This window comes from Hemiscyllium ocellatum, chromosome 46 (assembly GCF_020745735.1).
Source record: "Hemiscyllium ocellatum isolate sHemOce1 chromosome 46, sHemOce1.pat.X.cur, whole genome shotgun sequence".
Taxonomy (NCBI): domain Eukaryota; kingdom Metazoa; phylum Chordata; class Chondrichthyes; order Orectolobiformes; family Hemiscylliidae; genus Hemiscyllium; species Hemiscyllium ocellatum.
The window spans coordinates 13,634,312-13,662,255 of NC_083446.1; the positions used below are offsets into that span (position 1 = coordinate 13,634,312).

Here is a 27,944-nt window from a genome sequence, read left to right on the forward strand (position 1 = left end):
TTTTTCATGCAGAAAGTGGTGTGTGTATGGAATGAACTGCCAAAGGAAGTGGAGGCTGGTACAATTACAACATTTAAAAGACATATGGTAGTATATGAATATGAAGGGCTTAGACAGATATGGGCTAAAGCTAGAAATGGGACTACATTAATTTAGAATATCTGGTTGGCATGGGTGAGTTAGACGAAAAGCTTTGTTTCCATGCTGGACACCTCTGACTCTAACATCTACCTCATTCTCTCTCAAGTGTTATGGACCAGGCCAGACCCCCTCAAAACATTTCACATTGTTTCAAGGAGAGACACAGCTGGTCAAACCACTTAGTTTTAAACAAGACTGAATTTATTTCCAAGATTACAGAATGAAACACAAACATAAAAGAACAGAACGCAGAATAACACAACCTATCCGAAAACTCAATAGAATATCCTAACTTAATGATGCTGTTCCAAATACTTGCAACAATTCCCATGAACACCCCTTGGCACCAAAGGCACAAAAACTGGATCTTATAGGAGAGATGTCAGTGGGAGAGGAGGATCAGCCTAGACCTGCTTCTTTGGATCCAGCACCTTTTCCAACTTCTTACCAGAGAAAAGTTGAGCTGGAAGAACTGGCCACTCCCCTTTCATTGTACAAGTGTTTATTTTTAAACTGGAAAGTCTTTTTTCCCCCCGAGGCAGTATCTGTTAGCTATAACCAAACTGGCCCCAAAACCCTTCAACCTCAGACTTTTCAGAACCTATGCTTTTACAATCCCCGGGTGCTTGTGAACATGGTGCCAATCATGGCTTCTTTGTCCTGGTACTGTCAAGCATCAGGTGTTGTTAAAGCTGGACCCATCCTGACTTGTGCCTTGTAGATGGTGGATAGGCTGTGGGGAGTCAGAAGCTACTTGATATAGGATTTTTAATCTTTGATTGACACACATGTAAATACATGTCCAATCTCTGGTTACTTGTATTCGCCAGTATGTTGATATGGGAGATTCAGAGATGATGATAACATTAACAGTTAAGGTGTGATGATTAGATTCTCTCTTGTGGGAAATGGTCATTGATTGGTGTGAATGGTAGTTGCCACTTGTCGGTCCAAGCTATACCTTTTTGCATTTGGACACGGACTGCTTCATCATCTGAGGAATCATGAATGGCACTGAACATTGTGCAGTTATCAGCAAATATCCCCACTTCTGACCTTACAATGAAGGGAAAGTCATTGAAAAAGCAGCTGAAGAGTGTTGGGTCTGGAACACTACTGACAAACTCTTGCAGAGTTACCCTGAAACTGAGATAACTGATCTCCAACAATCTTCCTACGGGTAAGATGCGACTCCAACCAATGAAGAGTTCCCCGATACCAACTGACTAATTTTGCTGGGACTCCTTGATGCCACCTTTGGTCAAATGCGGCCTTGACATCTAGAGCTGTCACTCACCTCACCTGTGGAATTCAGCTCTTTTGTCCGTCTTTGGATCAAGTCTGTAGTGAGGTCAGTTCAGTGGCCACAGCAGAACCCAGAGTGTCAATGAGCAGGTTATTGTTAAGCAAGTGCAGCTTGGTAACACTGTTGATGACACCTATCACTTCACTGATCAAGAGTAGACTGACGCAGCAGTAATTGGCTGGGGTTGGATTGGTCTGGTTGTGTTTGTACATGACATACCTGAGCAATTTTCCACATTGTTGAGGAGATGATGGTGTTATCTGAACTTTTCCAAGTCAGCTCCCATCCGAACCACACCACTTGGTTGTGCCTCATTGTAGTAGCACACTGGAAATCAAGCTACACTACTTCCAGAGTTATCACAAAGGTTCAAGGTTTTCTTTTTAAAAATGTACAGAATTTCCTTCTTTACCCATCTTCTCAACCCAGGTTAAAGTACAGACCAAGTTTTTGTACTTGACAAGAATTTTTATTTATTACAAGTTAAGTAGATTCTAACTACAGATACACAATTATAAAGCCATAGACCTCTACTAGTAAAAACTCTTAACCCTCTTATAAATTCCTGTGTACATACACAGACAGACAAGAGAAAGAAACCATGGGTGTTTAGGTGTGAAGGGAAAGACCGGTAAGGCAGATCAATGGTCCCTCTCCATCAGGGTTTGTTGAGATAATCCTTTTTGTTGATCAGAATGCTGCTTCTCAATCTTCACTCTCCTGATACTTTCACTTGGTGTTTGCAGGAGGTACAGGTTGACTGGTTCACACGTAAAAAGGTCTCGCAGTTATTAATTAAAAGTCCCAGCTTACAGCGACTGATGAGGAGAAATCAGCTAGCTCTCTCCAGGGTCGAGATGCTTTTTAACTGTAGAACAAAACTGCTCCTTCCCTTCTGAAGGTCTGATGGCCTCTACCCAAACATTTCTTTCCCCAAGTTCTTCAGCTACCTGGAGCCAATCAGATAATTATTTGTAGGCAGGAGTCCTTTGTCATTGATAATTGGTCATTAGTCCACAGGTCAATCAGCGACTCATTGCCAGCCAAAGCTCCATGTGCACATTGGCACCCCTCTCTCCCCCCAGTTCCAGCTTGTCAATACCTAGGCTTTGAATTACTTGCATAGACAACTGCATAAATAACTGGGAATTTGTGTTGCAGACATTTCGTCCCCTGTCTAGGTGACATCCTCAGTGCTTGGGAGCCTCCTGTGAAGCGCTTCTGTGATGTTTCCTCCAGCATTTATAGATGATTGATTGACAGATTCAATTAATCAATAAGCACATCAACCTGGACCCAATATACTGGCCACTGCAGCGGACAGCTGGAACTGACAACAGGAAACGGCAGATTCAAACCACTATAAATGCCAGAGGAAACATCACAGAAGCGTTTCACAGGAGGCTCGCAAGCACTGAGGATGTCACCTAGATAGGGGACGAAATGTCTGCAACACAAATTCCCAGCTCGGCGAACAGAACCACAACAACGAGCACCTGAGCTACAAATCTTCTCACAAACTGTGTGTAAATAACATTTACAATGAGGGTAAGGTTCCTTGCTTTTAAAAAAAGTTCAGTAATCCTTCTGGTTTTTAACAGAGACCTTTTAACATTTCATTCCACAAATCAAGAATACAGAAACATTAAGATATAGCTTTTACACACACAAACAACTTGAATCCTAGCCACAGGGAGTTAGCACTGCTGCTTTGCAGCACCAGGGACCTGGGTTCAATTCCAGCCACGGGTGACTGTCTTTACAGAGTTCGCACACTGTCTGTATGGGTTTCCCCTGGGTGGTCCAGTTTCTTCCCAAAGGCTATGAAATACAGGGTCTGGGTGAGATGCTCTCTGGAGGGTTGCTGTGGACTGAATGGGCCACCTGGCAAAGAGACACCCTGTGTAGGTGTGGGACAGAATCCCTCCACGTGCTGAGCTCCAAGTCAACTATAAGATCCACCAACACCCCGTTTACCATCAGCCACTGGGGGCTGACCTCACTTGACTTCCACCTCACTAACAGGAGCAAGGTAGGCCACTCAGCCCCTCAAACCTGCTCCACCATTTAATAAGACCATTGGCTGATCTGACTGGCTTCACCACACACACCTTTCGACTCTCGAGTGGCTTCAACTCTACTTTCCTGCCTACCCTCTGACTTATATTTTTCAAAAATCTATCTCACTCTGCCTTACAAATGTTCAAAGGCTGAGTCCCTGCTGCTCTGGGGAAAGAAAGATCCAAAAACTCTCAAATCTCATAGAAAGTCCCCTCACCTTCATCTTACATGAGAGTGCCTTTATCTTTAAACTGTGACATATTTCACTAGTCTCTTTACTAGTGTCTCCCCTATGGGAAACATCTTATGATCGACGTTGTTAAATCTCCCCAGGATCTTGTATGTTTCAATAAGATTCAAGCCGCTTCTTTCCGTGAGTCTAATCGTAGCACAGATTGCCACTTTTCAAATGGTGTATTACTTCAAGAAATTGAATTAATGTGTCAGACATGATCGCACTTTCACAAAACCATGCTGACTCTGCCTGATCACTATGAGATTTTGTAAGTGCCTTGCAAAAACTACCTTAAAAGACTCCAGTATTTCCCCTATGATGGATGTTAAACTAACATGTAATTCCTACTTTGTCTCTCTTCTTGAAATTGAGCACTTACATTGGCTATTTTCCAATCTAATTAAACCATTCCTGAATCTACAGCATTTTGAAACATCAATTATCCCAACAACCACTTCATATATGAACCTAGGATGCAGTCCAACAGGACCCAGGCTTCACTTGGAGGTCGCCACTGATGATGTTACCTAGCCAGGTAATGAAATGTCTGGATATCAAACCTACAGCTCAGTGAGCAAAGCTACACCCTAGGACCCAGTGACTTATTGGCTTTTAGTTATAATAGTTCTCCCAGTAAACATTCCTGGTGATTATGTTTCTCCTTCCCTTCACCTGACTTACAAATATTTATGGGACTTTCTGGTTATTTGTATCCACTGCTGTGGTGACAGACAAAATATCTGTACAAATCATCTCCCATTTCCTTGCTTTCCATTTCAAATGTCTCAGTCACACTCTCTACAAGTATTTCTTTAATCTTTTCTGATTTAAAATATTTACAGAAGCACTTCTCTAAAATATTTACAACTCGTTTTATGGTCTTACTTCACCATCGTCACTATTCTTTAGTCATTCTTTGTAGTTTTTGGACTCTGCCCAATCTTCTGGCCTGTCACTAATCTTCACAGAGTTGTGCACTTTTTTCTTTCAAATTGATACTCTTTGGTTTTCTTGTCTCTAGGTGGAGGATGCACTTTCTTTCACAATGACCTGCATCTTTAGTAAGTGAAAGGAAATATCTCCTCAAATATATGCCATTGATCTCTACTGACCTATTCCTCAACCTACTTTTCCAGTTGACTTTAGCTAGTACTGTACTTCATAACTGCCCTTAATATCATTTAAAACTAATTTAGGGCCTACTCTTCCCTCTCAAACTCTCATGTTATGATATCTAAAGGCAATTTACAATTACATTCTTAATTAAACCTTATGTGGCACATTACCACATCTTGTGTAGTCTTTCCTCCATCTGGCTTGAGAATGTGCTGCTCCAGGAAACTCTCCCAGAAATACTCTCTGAATTCGTACTCCCAGTTACCTTTGCCAATCTCATTCATCCGACCAATACACACATTGAAATTAGTGATTACTGCTGATCTCTCTCAAGCCCCCATTTCCTCCCATATACCCATCCTATTGTTAGGTGGTCCAAAACGGTCTCCCACAAATTATTTCTTGACTTTAGAATTTCTTATCTCTACCAAAACCGATTTTAGACCTTCACCATTAGAACTAAAGTTATGACTATCTATTGTAGAAAAGTCATTCTAAGCAAAGCTGCTCATTCACCTTTTCCAACATTCTGTCCATCAGCAGTGCATGTACTCTTCAATATTCAGGTCCCATGTTATCTAAATTTGTTATCTTGGAGCTGTGTCTTTGTAATGCTATCATATCATACATATTTATTCAGATTTGAGCTGTTAATTAATACATTGTGCAATGAATACTACTTGCCTTCAGATGCAGAGCTTTTATTTCTATCTCATCACCATTTTCACAACCTCGAGTCTTACCTCAAAGTATTGTGTCCCTTCCATCAGTGCTTTGATTATAATTTCCCTCAGTTCTACCTGGTCTTCTCTTTAGTTTATCACAATTTTCAGCACTGGATCCCTCACCGCCATTACCTTGGATTCTCCTTCAAGGAGCGATTGATGACTTAGAGTCATAGAGCTGTACAGCATGGAAACAGACCCTTCGGTCCAACCCAATCTAGTCCCACCTGCCAGCACACGGCCCATATCCCTCCAAACCCTTCCTATTCATAAAATCATCCAAATGCCTCTTAAATGTTGCAATTATACCAGCCTCCACCACTTTCTCTGGCAGCTCATTCCATACACGTACCATCCTCTGAGTGAAAAAGCTGCCAAACACATGACATTAGGTTCTGTATGTATAGTGAGTACCTGTTATTCCCTCAGCACCTCTCTCAGGCTCATGTGATTGTGTTGCCCTTCTGCTCATCTATTCTAGTTCTCTGACTGTCTTCCCCTGCTGAAGCTTCAGCCTATCCAAATTCTGATGCACATTTCCCTGACCATCCCCTTATTACACTTATCCCTTACACTGTGCTCACTGGACCTGCAATGACTCCAGCTCCACAAATGCCTCCATTTGTATGTTCATATCTTATCTTCAAATCCCTTCCATTGCTCACACCTGCCAATATCTGTAACCTCCATCCGGACAACGCATGAGAGCTCTGCATTCCTCAAATCTAGCCTCTGACACATCCCTCCCTCACACACTCTCTCTCTCTCTCTGTCACACAGCCTGGGCCTTTAGTCATCAAACCTAACATCCTCACTATCCCTCTCAGATAGTCTGTAACTCTCCTCCTTTGTCTTAAAAACCCAAGCCATTATCAAAGCATTTTACCTCCCAATCTCCCTTTCTTCGACTCTTGTCAATATTTTTGTCAGAAGATAGGGCTCTTTTGGAGAGGTGGTAGTGTCCCTACCTCTGAACCAGAGGCCTGGGTTAAAATTCTACCTGCTCCTGCAATCTGTAATAATATCTGAATAGATTGATTAGGTAAGATAGATTTTAGTCAAATTTGACAGTGAATGCTTCCGAGTTGCACCTTGGGAAACTTTCCTAACTGAAGGTGGGATATAAACAAAACTCATTGTAAAATAGCTTGTAACAGATTGGGGAAGCCAGCATTAAAATAGTACACAGATAAATGACATTCAGTTGCAGATCAGCCATAACCTCAAATGAACAGAGTCATCTCTAGGAACCAAATGCCAAGTTCCGATTCCTAGGAAACCTGGACTCAAACAATACTAATGGATGGAAACTCATGGAAGAATGGGAAGAACAACTCCATAAACCAGTATTTCAGCAAACTAAAAGAGAATGAGATGGCTGAGATACATTGGAGTTGGAGTAGGCCATTCAACCCCTTGGCCAGGCTCTGCCATTCAATTAGACCCTGGCTGATCAATTAGTCACAAAGAACAAACATTATGAATATCAGTAACTCTACAACAGGTTGGAGTTGAACTGCAGCAAAAATAAACTCCAGATATGAGAATTTTCAATTGTGGATGTGAATAATAGCAGAATGCGACCATGAAAGTCACTTGTGAACTTGCTGGTGTCTCCTTAGATGCTGTGATTCAGCGAATCGCTTCCAACACACAAAGCAAATGAACGGCTTCTCTCCCGTGTGAACTCGGTGGTGTCTCATTAGGTTTTGCAATTGAGTGAATCCTTTCCCACACTCTGAGCAGGTGAATGGCCGCTCCCCGGTGTGAACTCGCTGGTGTGTCAGAAGGTCAGTGGAGTTAGTGAATCCCTTCCCACACTGGGAGCAGGTGAATGGCTTCCTCCCGGTGTGACCACGTTGGTGTTTCAGAAGATGGGATGAACTGGTGAATCCCTTCCCACACTCCGAGCAGGTGAACGGCCGCTCCCCTGTGTGAATGCGCTGGTGCGTGAGAAGGTTGGATGATCGATTAAACCCCTTTCCACACACGGTGCAAGTAAAGCGCTTTTCCACATCGTGAACCCGCTGGTGTCTCAGGAGAGAGGACGAATTGATAAATCCTTTCCCACACTCTGAGCAGGGGAATGGTCTCTCCCCGGTGTGACTGCGTTGATGAGTTTCCAGCTGGGATGCAAAACGGAATTCCTTTCCACAGTCACCACATTTCCATGGTTTCTCCATTGTGCTGGTATCTTTGTGAATGGTTAGCTGTGAGAGGAGTGTGTATGAATCAGCTGAACCCTTGTCCTCATACAGAACACATTTATAGAAACAGCAGTGTCTCTCCGCTGTGAGTGGGCAAAGTGTTGGTTTTCAGGCTGTGCAACTGGTTCACAAATGTTTTCTTTTCAGCTCAAAGGTCAATGACGTCCAAGTCGCAGAGTAAGTGACTGTCAAGTCTTAATGTGATATTTGATCCGAGTTTCTCATCTGCAAGTGGCCCCTTTCAAAACCCTGTAAACAAGTTCACAAAAGTCATCAGCTGTCAATACAAGTTGGAAATTTGAAACAGATAATTCCAGTTCCTATAAAACAAGAACTTTTTCCTCTTGTTCCCCCAAGTTGTAAATTCCTGTCCCACACATTTTCTCTTCCTTGGCTGAAATCCAAATTAATATCTCCTGTTTCTTGCCCAGTTTTCTCCCTCCCTCCCCGCCCTCACTATCAAATCAATGAGCATGATTCTGGGTTTGGAGCCTCCAGCAGCAGGTAATGAATCCTTCCCACCCATCTCCCCTGACCAGACATCAAAGCCTCAATGATTTACAGCAAAGCGGAATCTCTTCTTTCTCCTTCCTTTTGCCCACCAATCTGCTGCTGTCCCAAGATGAGGGCTGTTCCCCTCTGCTTGCTCCTGGGAGGAAGGGACAGGGTGAGGGAAGAAAGTGGAGTTGCCAATCAGGGAGCTGCAAATCTGAAATCAGGGTCTGCTGCTCTACAAAGTGCTCCCAACTCCTTCAGGCCAGCCGCAGGCTCAATTCCTCCTGGGTGAATGGAACATCAGAATCCTCAGGGATCCCCTCCAGATCTCATGCCATCTTGAGGTGGAACAATTTCTTCACCATCCCAGGGTCAAATTCCTGGAACGCCCTTCCTAACAAAGCTGTCAGTGTTGCTACAATAAAGTATTGGGAAATCAACAATTGTAAGTCTCCATTTTGCAATAATAGTTTGTCTTCTAAGTTCAAAATGGCAGCTGCAGGAACAGTGATTGTGAGAACATGAATTGCAAGAATGCAGGAGTCTCTGCATAAGATTAGATTAGATTAGACTTAGTGTGGAAACAGGCCCTTCGGCCCAACAAGTCCACACCGACCCGCCGAAGCGCAACCCACCCATACCCCTACATTTACCCCTTACCTAACACTACGGGCAATTTAGCTTGGCCAATTCACCTGACCCGCACATCTTTGGACTGTGGGAGGAAACCGGAGCACCCGGAGGAAACCCACGCAGACACGGGGAGAACGTGCAAACTCCACACAGTCTGAGTCGGGAATTGAACCCGGGTCTACAGGCGCTGTGAGGCAGCAGTGCTAACCACTGTGCCACCGTGCCGCCCAAAAGCTTGGAGATGTTTCTGTATATGCTTCTTCCCAGTACTGTTGTTAGAACATTGTTAACTGGCTTGCTTTATCTATTTTTAGATATGAGAACATAACATTAGGTTGTGTGTGAATGAAACACGTAAAATTGTTACACACTTAAGGCCTATAAAATACGCTGCCTTTCTGGTAGAAATCAGAGATTAGTTTTTAGCATATTCAGGGTGATCTCTGATTGATGCCCTGGATTTTTGTCTATTGCTCTCTTGCTGGCTTAATTACAATAAAAGGCAAGTACTATATTGCAACCTACGAGTGGTCCGAGAACTTTTCAATCTACACCTCCACCCCACTACTGCAGCTGTTGAAAGGCCCATCAATGAATGAATTAACCACCAGTATCTTCTCAGGGACACAATGTGGTTCACTACAAACAGAAAGGATATTTACCTAATAAAAGCATTAAACTCATTTGTAATTTAAAAAAAACTCTAAGTGAACTTGTAAAGATAAATATTTACCATTATTACTATTTATCACACTGACTTACTCAGCTTCAGTTCTCAATCAGCAGGAAGGCTGACTGAATTTGCTACTCCCTTGTTCCTCCAGCTTTTTAGATATTCTTCCTATGGGTTCCCAAGACAGACAGACAGACAGACAGACAGACAGACAGACAGACAGTCAGTCTCCATTCACCAACAGGACCCTATGAGAGGGAGGAAATTCAGGATAGTCATTGCTCACTCACCAACCTGACTCAGTCACAAGGCGTTCAGGACAGACCATTCTCATTCAACCAAGTCACCCTGTCATAGGAGTACCAATTCCTACTCACTGACATGATCCAGTCACAGGGAGTTCAAAGCAGATTTACAGCCAAAGAGATCTACAGCACAGAAAAAGGCTTTTGGGGCCATTGTTTTTGATTGGCACAGGCTCAATCACCTAATCTATTTTCCAGCAACCCATAGCCTTGTATGCCGTCACAGTTTTACACCTAAATGCTTCTTAAATGTACTGAGGGTTTCTGCTTCCACTATCCTTACAGGCAATGAACTGCAGATTTCCACTACTCTCTGGTTAAAAAAAAAAGGTTTTTTCCTCCTAAACCTTCTGACCTTTACCTTAAAACAATGCCCCAGTCCTTGATCCCTCTATTAAGGGGGAGAAAAGCTGCTTCCTGTTTACGCCCCTCAATTTTATACATTGCAATCATTTCCCCATCAGTCTCTTCTGCTCCAATCAACTCTGTCCAATCTCTCTTCATAGTTAAAACTCTCCAGCCCAGACAACATTTTGGTAAATCTTATGTATGCCCTCTCAAGTACAATTATAGCCCTCATACAATGTGGATTCCAGAACTGGTTGCAATACTCTACATGTGGCTGAACCAACTTTTAATACAGTTCCAGCATAACCTCCCCCACTCCTAAATGCTATGCCTTGGCTAATAAAAGCAAGTGTCCTATGGGCCTTCTTAATAATTTTATCTAACTGTCCTGATAGCTTAAGGGATCAGCCAAAGTCCCACTGAACCTCAGTGCCCCCTGGGCTCCTATCATTCAATATATATTCGCTTGCCTTATTTGTCCTGCCTGGACTTATCGTGATTGAATTCTAGTTGCTACTGATCAGCCTGTCTCTATCCTTGTGTAATTAAAGCTTTCCTCCCCATTATTCAGAACAGTTCTTGTACAATCTGCAAATCTTCTGATCAACCCTCATAAACAATTTAGCCTTGAGTATGTGTAAACCATAAATTTACAATGAAACTTTCAGAGCCCAATCAGCACAGGCTTCCAGTCACAAAAACACCCTCATCGATTGGTCCTCTGCTTCTTGCCACTTGGCCAATTCTGGAATGAAATTGCCAAATTTCCTTGGATCCCATGGGCTCTTGTCTTTGTTACCAGTCTCTCATACAGAACTTTATCAAAAGCTTTGCAAAAAGTTTAGGTAGACTACATCAAATGCAGTGCCCTCATCTACAGCACCCGGTCACCTCTTTGAAACTTTCAATCAAGTTGGTCTAACCCTAACCTTCCTTTCATAAAACCATGTTTTTGCCTCTTCAAGTGCAGATTCTGTCCCTCAGACCTGGTTCCAATAGCTTCCCCACTATAGAGGTTAGAGTCGAGAGTGTGGTGCTGGAAAAGCAAAGCAGATCAAGCAGCATCCGAGAAGCAGCAGAATTGACGTTTCAGGCATAAGCCCTTCATCAGGATGCTGCCTGACCTGCTGTGGTTTTCCAGCACTACACTCGTGACTCTGAACTCCAGCATCTGCAGTCCTCACTTTCTCCACTACTGAGATTAGGCTAACTAGCCTGTAGTTTCTTGGTACATCCCTTGTGCCCTTCTTGAATAATGATACATTAGCTGTCCTCTAATGCTCTGGCACCTCTCCTGTAGCTTGAGGAGAAAATGAATTTTTTTTTGCACATGCCCACCTCACTCAACAGCCTGGCTACATTTCACCCAGCCCGGCAGATTTATCTACCTTTAAGCCTGCTAGGCCACTCAGTACTTGTTTATGCTAGTTTATTTAAATATATAAGTCCTATTCTCTGATTTCTGTATCCACATTGTTCCTCTCACTAATGAACACTAACAGAAAGTATTGATCTAGAACACTTCATACGTCCTCTGGCTGCATGCATAAATTACCCCACAGTGGGCCCTACTCTTTCCCTAGTTATCCTTTTACCTTTAAATGTTCTTGTAAAATAACTTAGGACATTAATTTAACCCACCATTGTCCTCTCATACCACGCTCCTAATTTCCTTTTTAAATTTTCCCTTTCACATTCTATACTCTGCTGGTGTTTTAAGCCCTCAGTATCCGCCATAAGCCTCCCTCTTCCTGCGGATCAAATTTATTGGTCTGACCCTTTGTCTTTTTTAAAAGATGTTGGCCTCATCCTCCTCCCCATTTCCTTCTTGAATATGTCCCACTGCTCTGATACAGATTTCCCTGACAGAGTCTTCTTTTAGTCCACTCTGGCCAAATTATACCTGGTTTTATTGAAAGTGGCCTACCCTCAATTGAGAACAATGATTTCAGGCAATTCTGGTTCTTTCCCATTGCAATTTTAGATTAGATTAGATTCCCTACAGTGTGGAAACAGGCCCTTCGGCCCAACAAGTCCACACCGACCCTCCGAAGAGTAACCCACCCAGACCCAATTCCCTCTGACTAATGCAGATAACACTATGGGAAATTTAGCATGGCCAAATCATCATTTGGGCGTGGGAGGAAACCGGAGCACCCGGAGGAAACCCACGCAGACACAGGGAGAATATGCAAACTCCACACAGACAGTCTGGTGCTGTGAGGTATCAGTGCTAACCACTGAGCCACCGTGCCATCCACGTAACAGAATTATGATCACTGTCTGCAAGATGTTCCCCCATTGATACTTCAACTACTTTTCCAGCTTCGTTATCGTAAATTAAGTCCAGGACCATAGGTTCTGGCCTCATAGTCTGCTAAGTACTGGCCTAAGAAGCTCTCCTAGATGCATTTGAAGAATTCTGCTCCCTCCAAACTTTTCACACAATGACCATCCCAGTTTATGTTGGGTGGGGGGTGGGGGGGGGAAAGAGAGGAGAAGGTGAAATCCCTAACACTACTCGATTACTTTTACACCTCTCTGAATTTACCTAAATATCTGATCTTCTACTTCAGACTCAGGAGGCTCTCTAGTCGACAGCGTGGGGTGCTGGAAAAGCATAGCAGGTCAGGTAGCATCCAAGGAACAGGGGAATTGATGTTTCGGGCACTAGCCCTTCATCAGAGGACCTATAGTACACATGCATTTGGGAAAAAGAATCTTTACTTTCATTTGGAAAACAATGGACTTATTAGGGATACTAGCAAGACTTTGTTTTGTCCTGTCATAAATTTGATTGAGGTTTTTGAAAAGGTGACAAAAATAATTGATGAGAGTAGGGCAGTAGATGTTGTCTACATAAAAAGCTTCTAAAAGATGTGACAAAATCTCTAATGGCAGGCTGACCAAGGATGCTGCCTGAACTGCTGTGCTCTTCCAGCACCACTGATTCAGAACAAGGAAATCAAGTCACATGGGATCCACGGTGAGTTGGTAAGTTTGATACAAAATTGGCTTGGTCATAGAAGACAGTGGGTAGTTGCGACAATATGAAAATTGGTGAAACTATAAACAGTGGGGAAGGTTGTCGAAGGATACAGCAGGATAAATATCAGTTAGAAAGTGGGGCACTGAAATGGCAGATAGGCTTAACCCCGATAAGTGTGAGCTGATGCATTTTGAAAGGTCATATGCAAAAGAAAAATATACAGTAAAAGGCAAGACCTTTAGGAGCATTGACTTACAGAGGAATCTCAGGGTGCAAGTCCACAGCTCCCTAATCAGCACAAGTGGGTAAAGTGGTAGAGGAGGAGTGTGGCATGCAGTATAAAAGTTGGCAAGTCATGGTGCAACTGTACGAGACTTTAGATAGGCCACATTTGGAGTATTGTGTGCAGTTCTGGTAGCCACGTTACAGGAAGGATGTGAAGGTATTAAAGAAAATGCAAAAGAAGTTTATCAGGATGTTGCCTGGATTGGAATGCATTAACGATAAGGAGGGGTTGGGCAAACTTAGATTGTTTGTGCTTAAGCAATGCTAATAAAAGTATGAGGGGTAAGGATAGGGTGGATAGTTGGGAGTCTTTTTCCTGAGATGAAAACAACAAATATTAAGCTTAAGGTTACTGAGAAAGTTTAATGGAGATGTGCAAGGCAATTTCTTTTCTTTAAATACATAGATAGTGGGAGGTGCCTAGAACACACTGGCAGTGGTAGAAGCAAATATGATAGCAATGTTTTAGAAGCATTTAGATAGACACATGAAAAGGTGGGGAATAGAAGGATTCATGCAGTGTGCAGGCAGATGGACTTCATTAAGAACAGCATTCTGGTCGGTGCAGACATGGTGGCCCGAAGGTTCTCTTTTGCGCTGTACTGTTTTATGTTCTCCCAGCAATTTGAATTGCTCCTTTGTGATTTTTAATTTGTACAATCCCTGAATCCCAACATGACCCTGTCACAATTAGCTCAGCACAAGTTAATCCCCAGTCACTGACACGATCCTGTCGTGTGGAGTTCAGGACGGTCAATCCCTACTTGCCAAAATGATTTCAGGGCCTCAAAAGGAATTTAAGAAACTCAGATGTGGTATCCACGTTGGGGAGAACAAAGGGGACAAAGGATATGCCAGAGGCAGACGGTCAGGTCACTGAAGCAGTAATCGAGAGGCCTAGGCTAGTGCTCTGGGTGGGAGCAAAAGCAGAAATGGCTTGAGAAACTCAACATGTCTGGCCGCATCTGTGGAGAGGACGCAGAGTTAATGCTTCGAGTCTAGTGACCCATCTTCAGAACTGTTTCAGATTTCCAGCATCTGCATGTTCTTTGTTTTATTTTAATGCTCTGGGGGCGGGGGGAGGGAGGCGCGCAGGTTCATGGTGGAATTTGAATTTAAAACCAAATAATAAATCCGGATTATAAAGCTGGTCTTAATAATGATAAATGGAGCTACCATCAAGGTCTTGAAAAAATCTGCTTTATTGACACCTCCTTAGGTTGAAAATCTGCGTTCCTTACCTGGTCCGGCCTATATGATAATGCAGATCCACAGCAGCGTTGTCGAGAGGTTAACTGCTCTGAGAAATGGTCTGGACAGAGTCACTCAGTCGAAGGGCAATGAGAGCTGGGCAACAATGTGAATGGCCTTCCCTAGTCCTCAATGCAGCGCCCCTTTCACCCTCAGCACCGCTTCCACTGAGCCCGAGCCATAACAAAGGAACCCCCACAATGCCCCGCGCCTGGCAAAAGGCAAGCATGCGCACTTCCCACCCCTGGGGAAATGAGCTCGGGCGGTTTCTGCGTCGCGGAGAATTGTGGGAATTCTGGCCGCCATTGGCTTTAATTTGCATGGTTAGGGCCGGCCAACCATTAACTGAACAGAAGCCGCACATCTAAAAGCACTTGAATAAAAGCAAAATACTGCCGATGCTGTGAATCTGAAACAAATGCTTGGAGCAACTGAGCAGGTCTGCTTTCATCAGCGGGGAGATAAACAAATAGTTAACGTTTCTAGGAGAAAGTGAGGACTGCAGATGCTGGAGATCAGAGCTACTGGAAAAGCGCAGCAGGTCAGGCAGCATCCAAGGAGCAGGAGAATCGATGTTTCGGGCATGAGCCCTTCTTCGGGAAGTTAACGTTTCTAGTCCGGTATGACTGTTTCTCAAAACAGAAGTATTTTAAAAAATACTCTTCCCATTAAAGTTAGCTTTCTTTCTGCACTTGGATTCGACGCGTACTTAAAGCACAAGAAAGGTCCAGAACCACATACAAAATAAAATGGCTGTCTGCGAGTATCAAAGAGAATTGACTACCGCTTTACTGCAGCAAAAAAAAATGTTTGTAGTATGTCAATAAGATGAAGTATTTCGTCTGGTTTCGGATAGAAAGCCAATTCCTTTTGTCACTGTTCAATCAGCATTATCCTTAATAGTTTACGAAAAATCTATCTATCCGTTGTCTGCACAAAATTGCAAATTATTTCAACATAATTTTACTCTTCATTCACTTCTAGAATATGTGCAATCATGAGAGGCATGGATAGGATAAATAGACAAAGTCTTTTCGCTGGGGTGGGGGGAGTCCAGAACTAGAGGGAATAGGTTTAGGGTAAGAGGGGAAAGATATAAAAGAGACTCAAGGGGAAGTTTTATCACTCAGAGGGTGGTACATGTATGGAATGAGCTGCCAGAGGAAGTGGTGGAGGCTGGTACAATTGCAACATTTAAAAAGCATTTGGATGAGTATATGAATAGGAAGGGTTTGGAGGGATATGGGCCGGATGTTGGCAGGTGGGGCTAGGTTAGGTTGGGATATCTGGTCAGCATGGATGAATTGGACCGAAGGGTCTGTTATTTCCGTGCTGTACATCTCATTCAGGAAGCAGAGAAATTCTGCACCTCTATAGTTACTTTCCTTATTGAAATGATTTGGAGATGCCAGTATTGGACTGGGCGATACAAAGTTAAAAATCACAACACCATGTTAGAGTCCAAAAGGTTTATTTGGAAGCACTAGCTTTCGGAGTCACAAGCACCTGATGAAGGAGAAATGCTCCGAAAACTAGTACTTCCAAATAAACCCAAATGGCCTGTTTCTACACTGTAGGGATTTATTAAAAATCAGTATCATTGTTTTCTTGATGGTTTTAAAGTTATTTTCTTCATAAAGTATGTATTATCTAAGGAATGTTTTGGGGATCTACAGTCTTTATTCCAGCCAGTGTCGTCTTTGCCATGCTGCTATTTACTTTCACTCCAGTTGACTACATCATACAAGCATCTCTCACCACTGTCCTTGTTTCAGCTCTTTCTGACAGTTCCACCCCACCCTCACGTCTTTCCAAAAAGTCAAATGTCCCTGAATGTTACATTTCCCGTTCTGATTTCCCTGTAACCATGTCTGTGATATGGCTACAGGATCATATCCATTTACCTCCATTTGCACAGTCAGTCCATCTACCTTATTCTGAATGCTTTGTACATCGAGAGGACAAAGCTTTTGGGCTCTCTTTCTTTTGAATGAAGCTAACTTTTCAGGTTGCTTCTCACCCTTGATTACCCTGTCTACCATTTTTGCATTTTACTGTACTGTTCTTTCTCCTCTTTCCATTGTTTCTGTTTCCTGTGTCATGCCCCTGAGGTTGCCCCCTTGCCATTTTACTTCAAACCTGCCCCAAACCACACTAGCTATTACTTGCCCTGGGTCATCAGTCCTGGCCCTGCCCAGGTGTAACATGCCCAGTTTGTATCAGTTCCATCTCTCCCCATCATCAACAAATTTATTCAATGGGTAGAAGTGTTTCCCACCTGACATTTTTCAGCTGCAACCGTTGCTTGAATAATGCTGGTGGAGGTGATTCCCCAATAGGGAATACCATTACAGATACATTCAGATGAAGGAAGTTTGTAAATACCTAGCAATATAACAAACATTCCACTTGAGGTATCATCCACAGAGTTCAGACATTGAAAAAGATTTCAGTTAAAGCCATTCAGGACACCGGAAGAGGGTGGTCAGATCTACTACCCAGTATCCTGACGAGACTCTGAGCATCACTGAGCGGGATGACTCCATACAAGTTAAATGACAAAAGCAGCTATGAGACTGCGAGGGGATGTTGCAGCAGTGTGTGAGCAGTTAGGACCAGTGATAGAGAGAGTGAAACAGGAGAATTGTACAAATAATTGCATAAGTTAGGGCAGGAGGTCAGAGGCTAGCAAACTGTACACAATATGGAAGGGAGTTACTGTGACCAAGCAAGCTGGGGCACTGCGATTTGAAGAGAAGGTAATGGTTAAATAGCACCTGACAAACCTGGACTCACACCGAAATGTGTTTGAGATTATTATACCCAGTGACAGTTGCACCTGTGTGAATCGAAAAGGTAGAAGGTGCTGGAAGCTCAAGTCACAGCTGAAGCATTTACAATTGATTGAGCTTCGAGACTAAAACTAACTGTTGAGCATCGATTGGGCCACACTCTGTTCTATTTGCAGAATGGCAGGAGTGGGTTTTAGCCCTTCAGGGACGTCTTGATCCTGGACAGGAGAGCAGTGATCAGTACTGGAATACAAGAGGGACTTGGTTACATCTCAACAAAGGCAGAATGCAGCACATCGCAGGAAAGGCTGAACACAGCAATATGAGAACAAATTGGGAAGAAGAGTCTGAACTGGTTTGTGAAAAGAACAGGAATGTTTACAGGGCATACTGATGGTTGTGAATTCCACTCGTCTGAATATTGGATGGGACATTTGTGTCCACCTCTTTGTTAACAAGGGTACAGCAATGAAAGGTGCAGGTGGGAAATCCACCCGAAGGAAACAAATTGTCCCGACAACCTCATCTCCTTCCACAATGCCACAACCGAGCCCCTACCCAACAGTTAAGAGTTTCAACACCAGTGCCAACTGACCTATTTTGTCCAAGCAAAACTCCTGGACCAGCAACGATCTGACATTAATTAATGAAATAAAATAGGATGAAAATTTAGACCCATTGCCCTAATCATTCCTGATATTAGCCTGTACTAGTGGTTCATCTCACACCACAGATATATACATGATCTTGCCTGAAACATAGATTTTACTGCTCCTCGGATGCTGTCTGACCTGCTGTGCTTTTCCAGCACCACACCCTTGACTCTAATCTCCAGTATCTGCAGTCCTCACTTTCACCCTGATGATTGAAGCAGTTCAAATCAATGTGGCAGTGGTGTCTCATCCAGTGACTGCATTCTCAGCTTCCCTGGGAAAGTTAGATCCAAACGCAGTTTGATGACTGGCATTGCCATTGCTTTTAATTCAGTTGCATCCATAGTTAACCCTATAAATTGTGCAACCGTGGACCAGAAGGTCTAATCCTGAGCTCCTGCCAGAAGGCAATCCCAACAGAAGAGCAAAGAATTCCAGGCAAGCAATTAATATAAACAAGGGCCTGACAAAGTTGATCCAAAATTCATCCACTCTACTGTAAAGCCATGCAGGCCCCGTGAATAGATTAAGTAAATTAGGGAAGAAAACATCTCGGAATGATGGCTGCAGTGCCTATGGCTCGTGCTGCTTAAAGAGACAAGGAAAATCGAAGGCTGATTAATAAGGGGGTGGTTCCCTTGTGGGTAACAAATTATACAATTTTTCATGACATAAAGACTGTGGATTAACTGGATGCCACCTCATAATGCTAACACATGGACATAATGTTAATGTTGAATGTTTTATGGATAACTGTTGGTATAATTGGTACTGGATTAGTAATCCCTGTTATACCATCAACACCTGGCAGGGCACTATATACTGTAGAAAATATTGGGATAGGTAGAGAGAATTATTACATTAAATATAACATATGCTGTAGAAATAGAAAGTAACATAATCAGTGCAAGGCTAGATGGGTGTAGAATAGAGACCACAAAAGGAGATGGCATGTCCTATAAAAGATTAGATTAGATTACTTACAGTGTGGAAACAGGCCCTTCGGCCCAACAAGTCCACACCGACCCGCCGAAGCGCAACCCACCCATACGACTTAACTAACACTACGGGCAATTTAGCATGACCAAGTCACCTGACCCACACATCTTTGGACTGTGGGAGGAAACCGGAGCACCCGGAGGAAACCCACGCAGACACGGGGAGAACGTGCAAACTCCACACAGTCAGTCGCCTGAGGCGGGAATTGAACCCAGGTCCCTGGCGCTGTGAGGCAGCAGTGCTAACCACTGTACCACCGTGCTGCCCCGATGAAACGGATGAGGCAACTGTGCAAGTGCTTCCTTTCTTTAGTGTAATCAGGATATAAAAAAGGACATTGCTTTATGCACAGAACCTGCAAATAGGGAAGCCGATGTGTCTCCCAGCAGAGTTCACATGCCGCCAATTATATTACTTACATTTCTGACTTGAACCAGCATCTGCTCACTGCTGGATTTCCATTGAATTATCAGCATTCAGAAAATTCACATGGAAGGTGTTCCTTCTTTCTTTCCATAGAACATAGAACAGTTCAGCACACGCCCTTCGGCCCTCGATGTTCTGCCGGCCTTTTATCCTTTTAAACTAACCTAAGCACCCATCATTTTACTACCATCCATGTGCTCATCCAAGAGTTGCTTAAATGTCTCTGTGTATCTGACTCTACTACCACTGTTGGCACTGCATTCCACACAAACACCATGCTCTGTGTAAAGAACCAACCTCTGACATCTCCCCTAAACCTTCCTCTGATGACCTTAAAATGATGCCCCCTCGTGGTAGCCATTTCTGCCTGGGAAAAAGTCTCTGGCTATCCACCTTATCTGTGCCTCTCATCATCTTGTACACCTCTATCAACTCACTTCTCATCCTTTCTCCAATGAGAAACGTCCTACATCCCCTCAACCTTTCTTCATAAGACATGCCCTCCAGTCCAGGTAAATCTCCTCTGCACCCTCTCTGAAGCTTCCACATCCTTCCTTTTAATGAGGCGACCAGACCTGAACACAATATTCCAACTGTGGTCTAACCAAGGCTCTACAGAGCTGTAGCATAACCTCATGGCTTTTAAACTCAATCCCCCTGCTAACAAAAAGCCAACACAGTATATGCCTCCTTAACAACCCTGGCAACATTAAGGGATCTATGGATGTGGACCCCAAGATCCCTCTGTTCCTCCACACTACCCAGAATTCTGCCTTTAACCCTGCATTCGAATTTGACCTTCCAAAATGAATCATGTCTCACTTTTCCAAGTTGAACTCCATCTGCCACCTATCAGCCTAGCTCTGCATCTTGTCAATGTCTCGTTGCAACTGACAACAGCTCTCCACACTATCCACAACTCCAACTTTTGTGCCATCAGCAAACTTACTAACCCACCCTTCCACTTCCTCATCCAAGTCATTCATAAAAATCACAAAGGGCAGAGGTCCCAAAGCACATCCCTGTGGAACACCACTGGTCACCGAGGTCCAGGCTGAACACCTTCCATCTGCTACTATCCTCTGTCATCTATGGGTCAGCCAACTCTGTATCCAGACAGGCACATTTCCTTGTGTCCCATGCCTCCTTACTCTCTGAATGAGCCGACCATGGGGAACCTTATCAAACACCTTGCTAAAATCCACATACATCACATCCACTGCTCTATCTTCATCAATGTTTTGTCACATCCTCAAATAATTCAATAAGCGAGTTTTTTCTTTAAAATCAAGGAAACCTACACACACAAGTAGAAAGTGGGCCATATCACCAGTGCTTCATCCAGAGGCTCACTGATGATGTTACCTACTATGGTGATGAAACATCTGAAAACTAACCTTCCAGCTCAGCGAGCAAAACCTACATCCAGAATTCAACAAGGTTCATGAGGCATGACCTGCCCCTCACAAACCATGCCTACTATCTCTAATCAAATTATGCTTTTCAAATCCTGTCTCTCAGAAGCCTCTCCAATAATTTGCCCACCACCGATGTAAGACTGACTGCTCTAATTTCTAAAGTTGTCCCTATTCCCTTTCTTGAACAAGGGAATAATATTTGCCACCATCCAGTCATCTGGCACCACTCCAGTGGACAGTTTTAATCATACCATTTGATCCTTTTAGCCCCAAGAATTATATCAAAGTCCTTCTTGAAACCATTCAATGTTTTGGCCTTTGTCACTCTGTGGCAGAGAATTCCATAGGCTCACTATGCTCTGGGTGAAGAGATTTCTCACCATCTCAGTCCTCAATGCCACATCTTTCAGCTGTGACCCCCAGTTCTGGACTCTCCAGTCATCAGGAACATCCTTTTTGTGTTTACCCAATCCTCGCAGGTTAACCCTATGTTCCTGTGAAGGCTAACTAACTCTGCATGAGTATTGTTCAAGTAAGTTAACGACCGAAACACAGGTGATAAGATTCATGCCCTCGCCACAACAACTTTAAAATACACTTGAATGATGTCGAAAAAGACATCAGCTGAACAGGTGCCCCTGCAGGCTCTGTGGGAGACAAACACATCAATGTGTTTCCCCATGTATTTGTCCTTCTGATCAGCAGGAACAGGGCAAATATCACTGCATTTACAGTGGAGCAGCCCTTGCTCACTGAATGACACAAACACCTGAAAAGGGAACTGAGATGGCAATGCGCGATTCGATTGTAGGCCTCCAAAGAGATGAGATCCATCACCTTAGATAGCTCAACCACAGCAGCACATCAGATTAACTACTGTCACCACTGCAACAGAACTTGAGCAAACTCGAACAGGCCTTCGGTCCCTTGACCCGAATCCATTGATTCAGGAGGTCATACATATCAGCAGCCTCAACACAGATTTCCTACCCAGTCTCAATTGCCATGCATTCATTTACAGTCCAAAAGCCTCTTCATCCTGACTGAGGATTTACTGGGAGAAAGTGAGGACTGCAGATGCTGGAGATCAGAGCTGAAAATGTGTTGCTGGAAAAGCGCAGCAGGTCAGGCAGCATCCAAGGAGCAGGAAATCCGACGTTTCGGGCATAAGCCCTTCTTCAGGAATGAGGAAAGTGTGTCCAGCAGGCTGAGATAAAAGGTAGGGAGGAGGGACTTGGGGGAGGGGCGTTGGAAATGTGATAGGTGGAAGGAGGTCAAGGTGAGGGTGATAGGCCGGAGAGGGGGTGGGCGCGGAGAGGTCAGGAAGAAGATTGCAGGTTAGGAAGGTGGCGCTGAGTTCGAGGGATTTGACTGAGACAAGGTGGGGGGAGGGGAAATGAGGAAACTGGAGAAATCTAGGTTCATCCCTAGGCGGAAGATGAGGCGCTTTTCCTCCAGCAGTCGTGTTGCTATGGTCTGGCGATGGAGGAGTCCAAGGACCTACATGTCCTTGGCGGAGTGGGAGGGGGAGTTGAAGTGTTGAGCCACGGGGTGGTTGGGTTGGTTGGTCCGGGTGTCCCAGAGGTGTTCCCTGAAACGTTCCGCAAGTAGGCGGCCTGTCTCCCCAATATAGAGGAGGCCACATCAGGTGCAGCGGATGCAGTAAATGATGTGTGTGAAGGTGCAGGTGAATTTGTGGCGGATATGGAAGGATCCCTTGGGGCCTTGGAGAGAAGGGGGGGGGGGGGTTTGGGCACAAATTTTGCATTTCTTATGGTTGCAGGGAAAGGTGTCGGGAGTGGAGGTTGGGTTGGTGGGGATTGTGAAGCTGACCAGGGAGTCACAGAGGGAGTGGTCTTTTCGGAATGCTGATAGGGGAGGGAAATATATCTCTGGTGGTGGGGTCCATTTGGAGGTGGCGGAAATGACGACGGATGATACGATGTACGTGGAGATTGGTGGGGTGGTAGGTGAGGACCAGTGGGGTTCTGTTCTGGTAGCAATTGGAGGGGCGGGGCTCAAGGGCGGAGGAGCGAGAAGTGGAGGAGATGCGGTGGAGGGCATTGTCGATCATGTCTGGGGGGAAATTGTGGTCTTTGAAGAAGAAGGCCATTTGGGTTATACGGTATTGGAACTGGTCCTCCAAGAGACCATTTGGCATGTGGGATTAATGATGGAACCATGCAAAAGCGCTGCTACTTGAAGCCCAACTGGACTTCAAACAGGCAATACAGCTGGATTTATCATTAGAAAAACGTAGAAAATGGAGTAGACCACAAGACATAGGAGTGGAAGGAAGGCCATTCGGCCCATCGAGTCCATTCTGCCAATCAATCATGGCTGATGGGCATTTCAACTCCACTTACCAGCGTTCTCCCCATAGTCCTTAATTCCTTGTGACATCAAGAATTTATCAATCTCTACCTTGAAGACATTTAGCGTCCCGGCCTCCACTGCACTCTGCGGCAATGAATTCTACAGGCCCATCACTCTCTGGCTGAAGAAATGTCTCTGCGTTTCTGTTCTGAATTGACCCCCTCTAATTCTAAGGCTGTGTCCATGGGTCCTAGTCTCCTCGCCTAACGGAAACAATTTCCTAGTGTCCACCCTTTCCAAGCCATGTATTATCTTGTCCATTTCTATTAAATCTCCCCTTAATCTTCTAAACTCCAATGAATACAATCCCAGGATCCTCAGCCGTTCCTCGTATGTTAGACTTACCATTCCAGGGATCATCTGTGTGAATCTCCGCTGGACACGCTCCAGTGCCAGTATGTCCTTCCTGAGGTGTGGGGACCAAAACTGGACACAGTACTCCAAATGGGGCCTAACCTAATTCCTGATGAAGTGCTTATGCCCGAAAAATGGACTCTCTTGCTCCTCAGATGCTGCCTGACAGGTTGTGCTTTTCCAGCACCACACTCTTCAACAGACATTTCTCCCAGACAGGCATACACCTCAGAAGGGAAAAATGTTTTCCACACACCCCAAGCAACAACAGGTTACACCTGTTGGAAGTTAGAGTGAGGAAGATCAAAGGCGCCCTAGCTTCCACATCTGTACCGGAGCTTAGACCTTTCTTTGGACTGGTGAATTTTTCTGGAAAGTTCATGCATAATCTGGCCTCCTTCCTGACACCTTTGAAAAGGTCAGCTTTGGAAATGGTCGCATAGCCAAGCCAGGGAAATGAAGAAACAGCTATCATCCTCCAAGCTGTTGGCACACTGTGATCCCAAGACAGATCTAACATTGATTTGCGAAGCCTCCCTGTACAGTATCAGGGTAGTATTAGCTCATAGGTGGCTCAACAAAGAGGAACATCCAATAGAGTATGCATCCTTGACTTTGGCTAATGCAGAGCATAAATACGCTAAGGTAGAGAAGGAAGGTGTGGCGGGCACATTTGGAGTCAGGAAGTTCCACCAATATCTTTACGATTGTACATTTGTAATAATAACGGACTACAAACCCCTGCTAGCTCAATGAAAGAGAGGACAAAGCAGTGCTGCTCATAGCTTCAGGCTAAATTCAGCCCTAATACGAACAGTGTATAGTTACAAGCTGGTACATTGTTTGGGTGGCCAAGTAACAAATACAGATGCATTGAGCTACGTCCCACTGGCAGATACACCACTGGAAAAAGCCAGAATGGTTTTAAATTTTCTGGACACACACAGTTTCAGCTGACAATAATCAGACTTTAGACGTAGAAAGATCCAGTCCTGGCAAGACTGAAAGAGCCGGTGATGATGGCTGCCACAACCAGAATGGAAACCTTTTCAGAGCCAGAGATTCGAGATCACAGTACAGGACAGCATGGGGAGCAAGAACGATTGTCCCAAGCAAAGGATGCCACCGGATGATACGGGATAAATTCGACTGGGCTCATCCAGAGGTGTCGGCAAGAAGTTGTGTCTGACGGCCAGAATTGGGTGCAGAGTGAGCTGCATTGGTGGGGCAGTGCCCAGGGTGCCAATAAGGACAAACATTACTGCCAGCAGCTCCCTCACATTCGTGGAAATGGCCAGGTAAACCCTGGACTCGGTTTCGTGTCAACTATGCAGGCCCATTCAAGTGCTTAATACTCTTAATCATTATGGATGCCCGCTCAAAGTGAGTGGATATGCATAGATTTACTTGTCAAACATGGACAATTCCAGAAAAACTGCACGTCTTTTGGGATCATCCTTATATGCGAATGAGGAACAGCTGGGACAACACATTAATCCTCGTCTGGTACCATTCTTTTTGAATGCACGATATAGATGAAAAAAAGCTACCCAATGAACAGTCCGCTGATTTCTCAGCAACAAACCCAAACAAGCAGACAAAACACATCCAGAAACCCTAGCCACTCTCCCCTATATCAAAGACATCTCGGAAATGACTGCCAGACTACTCAGACCCCTTGGCATCATGGTAGCCCACAAACCCACCAACACAGTAAAACAGCAGCTCATGAATTTGAACTATACAGACAATGAGCAAAACTAACATCATTTACACAATACCGTTCAAGGACTGTAACAAGCACTACATTGGACAAACAGGCAGAAAACTAGTCACCAGGAAACATGAACACCAACTAGTCACAAAAGACATGACCCGCTCTCACTCGTATCCTCACGGATGAAGAAGGACACCACTTTGACTGGGAAAATACATCTATCCTTGGACAAGCCAAACAAAGACATGCACGAGAATTCCTAGAAGCATGGCATTCCAACCAGAACTCGATCAACAAACATGTCGAGTTAGACCCCACCTACCACCCTCTGAGAAAAGGAACAGGAACTGACTTCACCGCAGGAAATAACATCACCACAGAAAATGGGATCAACAACCCAAAGAAACCCAAATATATAAATAGAAAGCAGGAATTTTTAGCATTGCTTCGCCTGAGGTCCACTGAAGATGCTACCTAATAAGGTAACAAAATGCCTGGAAATGAACCTTTCAGCTCAGTGAGCAAATCTATATCCAATTGCTCATTCCCTCCTTGAAGAACTCTAACAGATTTGTCAGGCATGACCTCCCATTGATGTTACTGTGCTGACCCAGCCCTATTTTATCGTGTCCTTTCACCTACCCCGCAATCTCATTCTTAATAACGGACTCTAAAATCTTAATGACTGAACGCGAGTGAACCGACCTATCATTTTCTGTCTTCCGCCCCCCACCCTTCTTAAATAGGACCATTACACTAGCCTTTTTCCAGTCCGCCGACACTTTCCCGGACTCCAGTGATTCCCGAAAGATCACCATTAATGCCTCTACAATCTCCTCAGCTATCTCCTTCTGAATTCTGGGATGTTGTCCATTCAGTCCACGTGACTTATGGACCTTCAGAACTTCTCTTTAGTGATGGCCACCACACTCAACTCTGCCCCCCACCGATGCTCAAAGTTCTGGAATGCTACTGGTGTCTTCCACTGTGAAAACTGATGCAAAGTACACATTCAATTCACTTTGTTCCCCATTACCACTTATCCAGCAGTCCAATGTCTACTCTCACCTCTTTCTTATTTTTTATATACCTAAATATATATCTAAAAAAGACAAATTAAAGACAAGAATAGAAAAGTCTTCTTTTTTTTTCCAAGTATTACTCGAGTAAACCTTTCAACTGCTCCCAATGCACTAACATCCTTTAATACATGGTGACTCATAATAATCTAGATGCGGTCTCTCTAATGCCTTATATCAGTGAGGCATAACCCCCCCTTCTCTTGTAATCAATCCCCCTTGCAATAAACCGTAAAATTCTACGAACGTTCCTGATAACTTGCTGTAGTTGCATACAAACTTCTGCGATTCAGGCACTGGAACACCCAGGTCTCTCAGCAACATCATACCATGGAGTCAGAGTCCGACATTCCTTTAGCCCAAACTGGTCCATGCTGACCAAAACGTCCACCAAAGCAAACTCCATTTCTCTGCACTTGGCCGATATCCTTCGAAAACCTTTCCTATCTGTGTATTTGCCCAAATGCCTTTTAAATGTTGTTCATGTACCCACCTCAGCCACTTCCACTAGCAGCTCATTCCATATGTGTACAACCCTCTGTGTAAAAACGTTGCCCCTCAGGTTCTCTTTTATTCTTTCCCCCTCACCTTATACTGATGCCCTCTAATCCTCGATTCCCCAACCCTGTGCATTCACCCTGTACATTCACCCTCTCATGACCTTATACACTTCAATTAGATCCCCCTCAGGCTCCTATACTCTAAAAGTTAAAAAAAGGTCCTAGCTTGTCCAACCTCTCCCTACAACTCAGACCATGAGTCCTGGCAACATCCCTGTAAATTTCTTCTGCACTCTTTCCAGTTTAATAACATCCTTCCTATAGCAAAGTGACCAAACCAGAACACAATATTCCAAGTGCGGCCTCACCAACGTCCTGTACAACTGCAACATAACGTCGCAACTTCTATACTCAATGCCCTGACTGATGAAGGTTAGTGTGCCAAAAGCCTTCTTCACTGCCCTGTCTACCTGTGACTCCACTTTCAGAGACCTGGAGTGCAGGTGCACAAGGTCTTCTGTTGCACTACACTCTTTAAGGCCCTACCATTCACCATGAAAATCCTACCTTTATTTGACTTTCCAAAGAGCAAGATCTCACACTTATCTATATTAAACTCCATTTGCCATTTCTTGGCCCACTTCCCCAGCTGATCAAGGTCCTGCTGCAATTTCTGACAACCTTCCTCACTGTCCACGATCTCGCCTATTTTAGTGTCATCACCAAACTTACTAATCATGCCTTGTACATTCTCATCCAAATCATTGATATCAATAATGAACAATGGGCCCAGCACCAACCCAACGCATTCCACTAGTCACAGGCCTCCGGTCTGACAAGCATCTTTTCACTATTACCCT

General features: G+C 44.1%; 1 protein-coding gene across 3 annotated transcripts in view; it reads right to left on the minus strand.

Annotated features, from left to right (window-relative positions):
- Positions 1-1,900: 1,900 nt before the first annotated feature.
- Positions 1,901-27,944, minus strand: part of LOC132836282 (zinc finger protein 229-like) — a 44,706-nt gene continuing 18,662 nt past the window's right edge. For 2 of the 3 annotated variants that reach the window (XM_060855671.1, XM_060855670.1), the window contains exon 2: positions 1,901-8,040. In XM_060855671.1, coding sequence (XP_060711654.1) covers positions 7,177-7,767 — 591 coding nt within the window. In that variant the 5' untranslated portion in view covers positions 7,768-8,040 and the 3' untranslated portion in view covers positions 1,901-7,176. Of the gene's footprint in view, positions 8,041-14,760; positions 14,976-27,944 lie in introns of those variants that run through there. The other variant, XM_060855669.1, reaches the window with a different exon arrangement.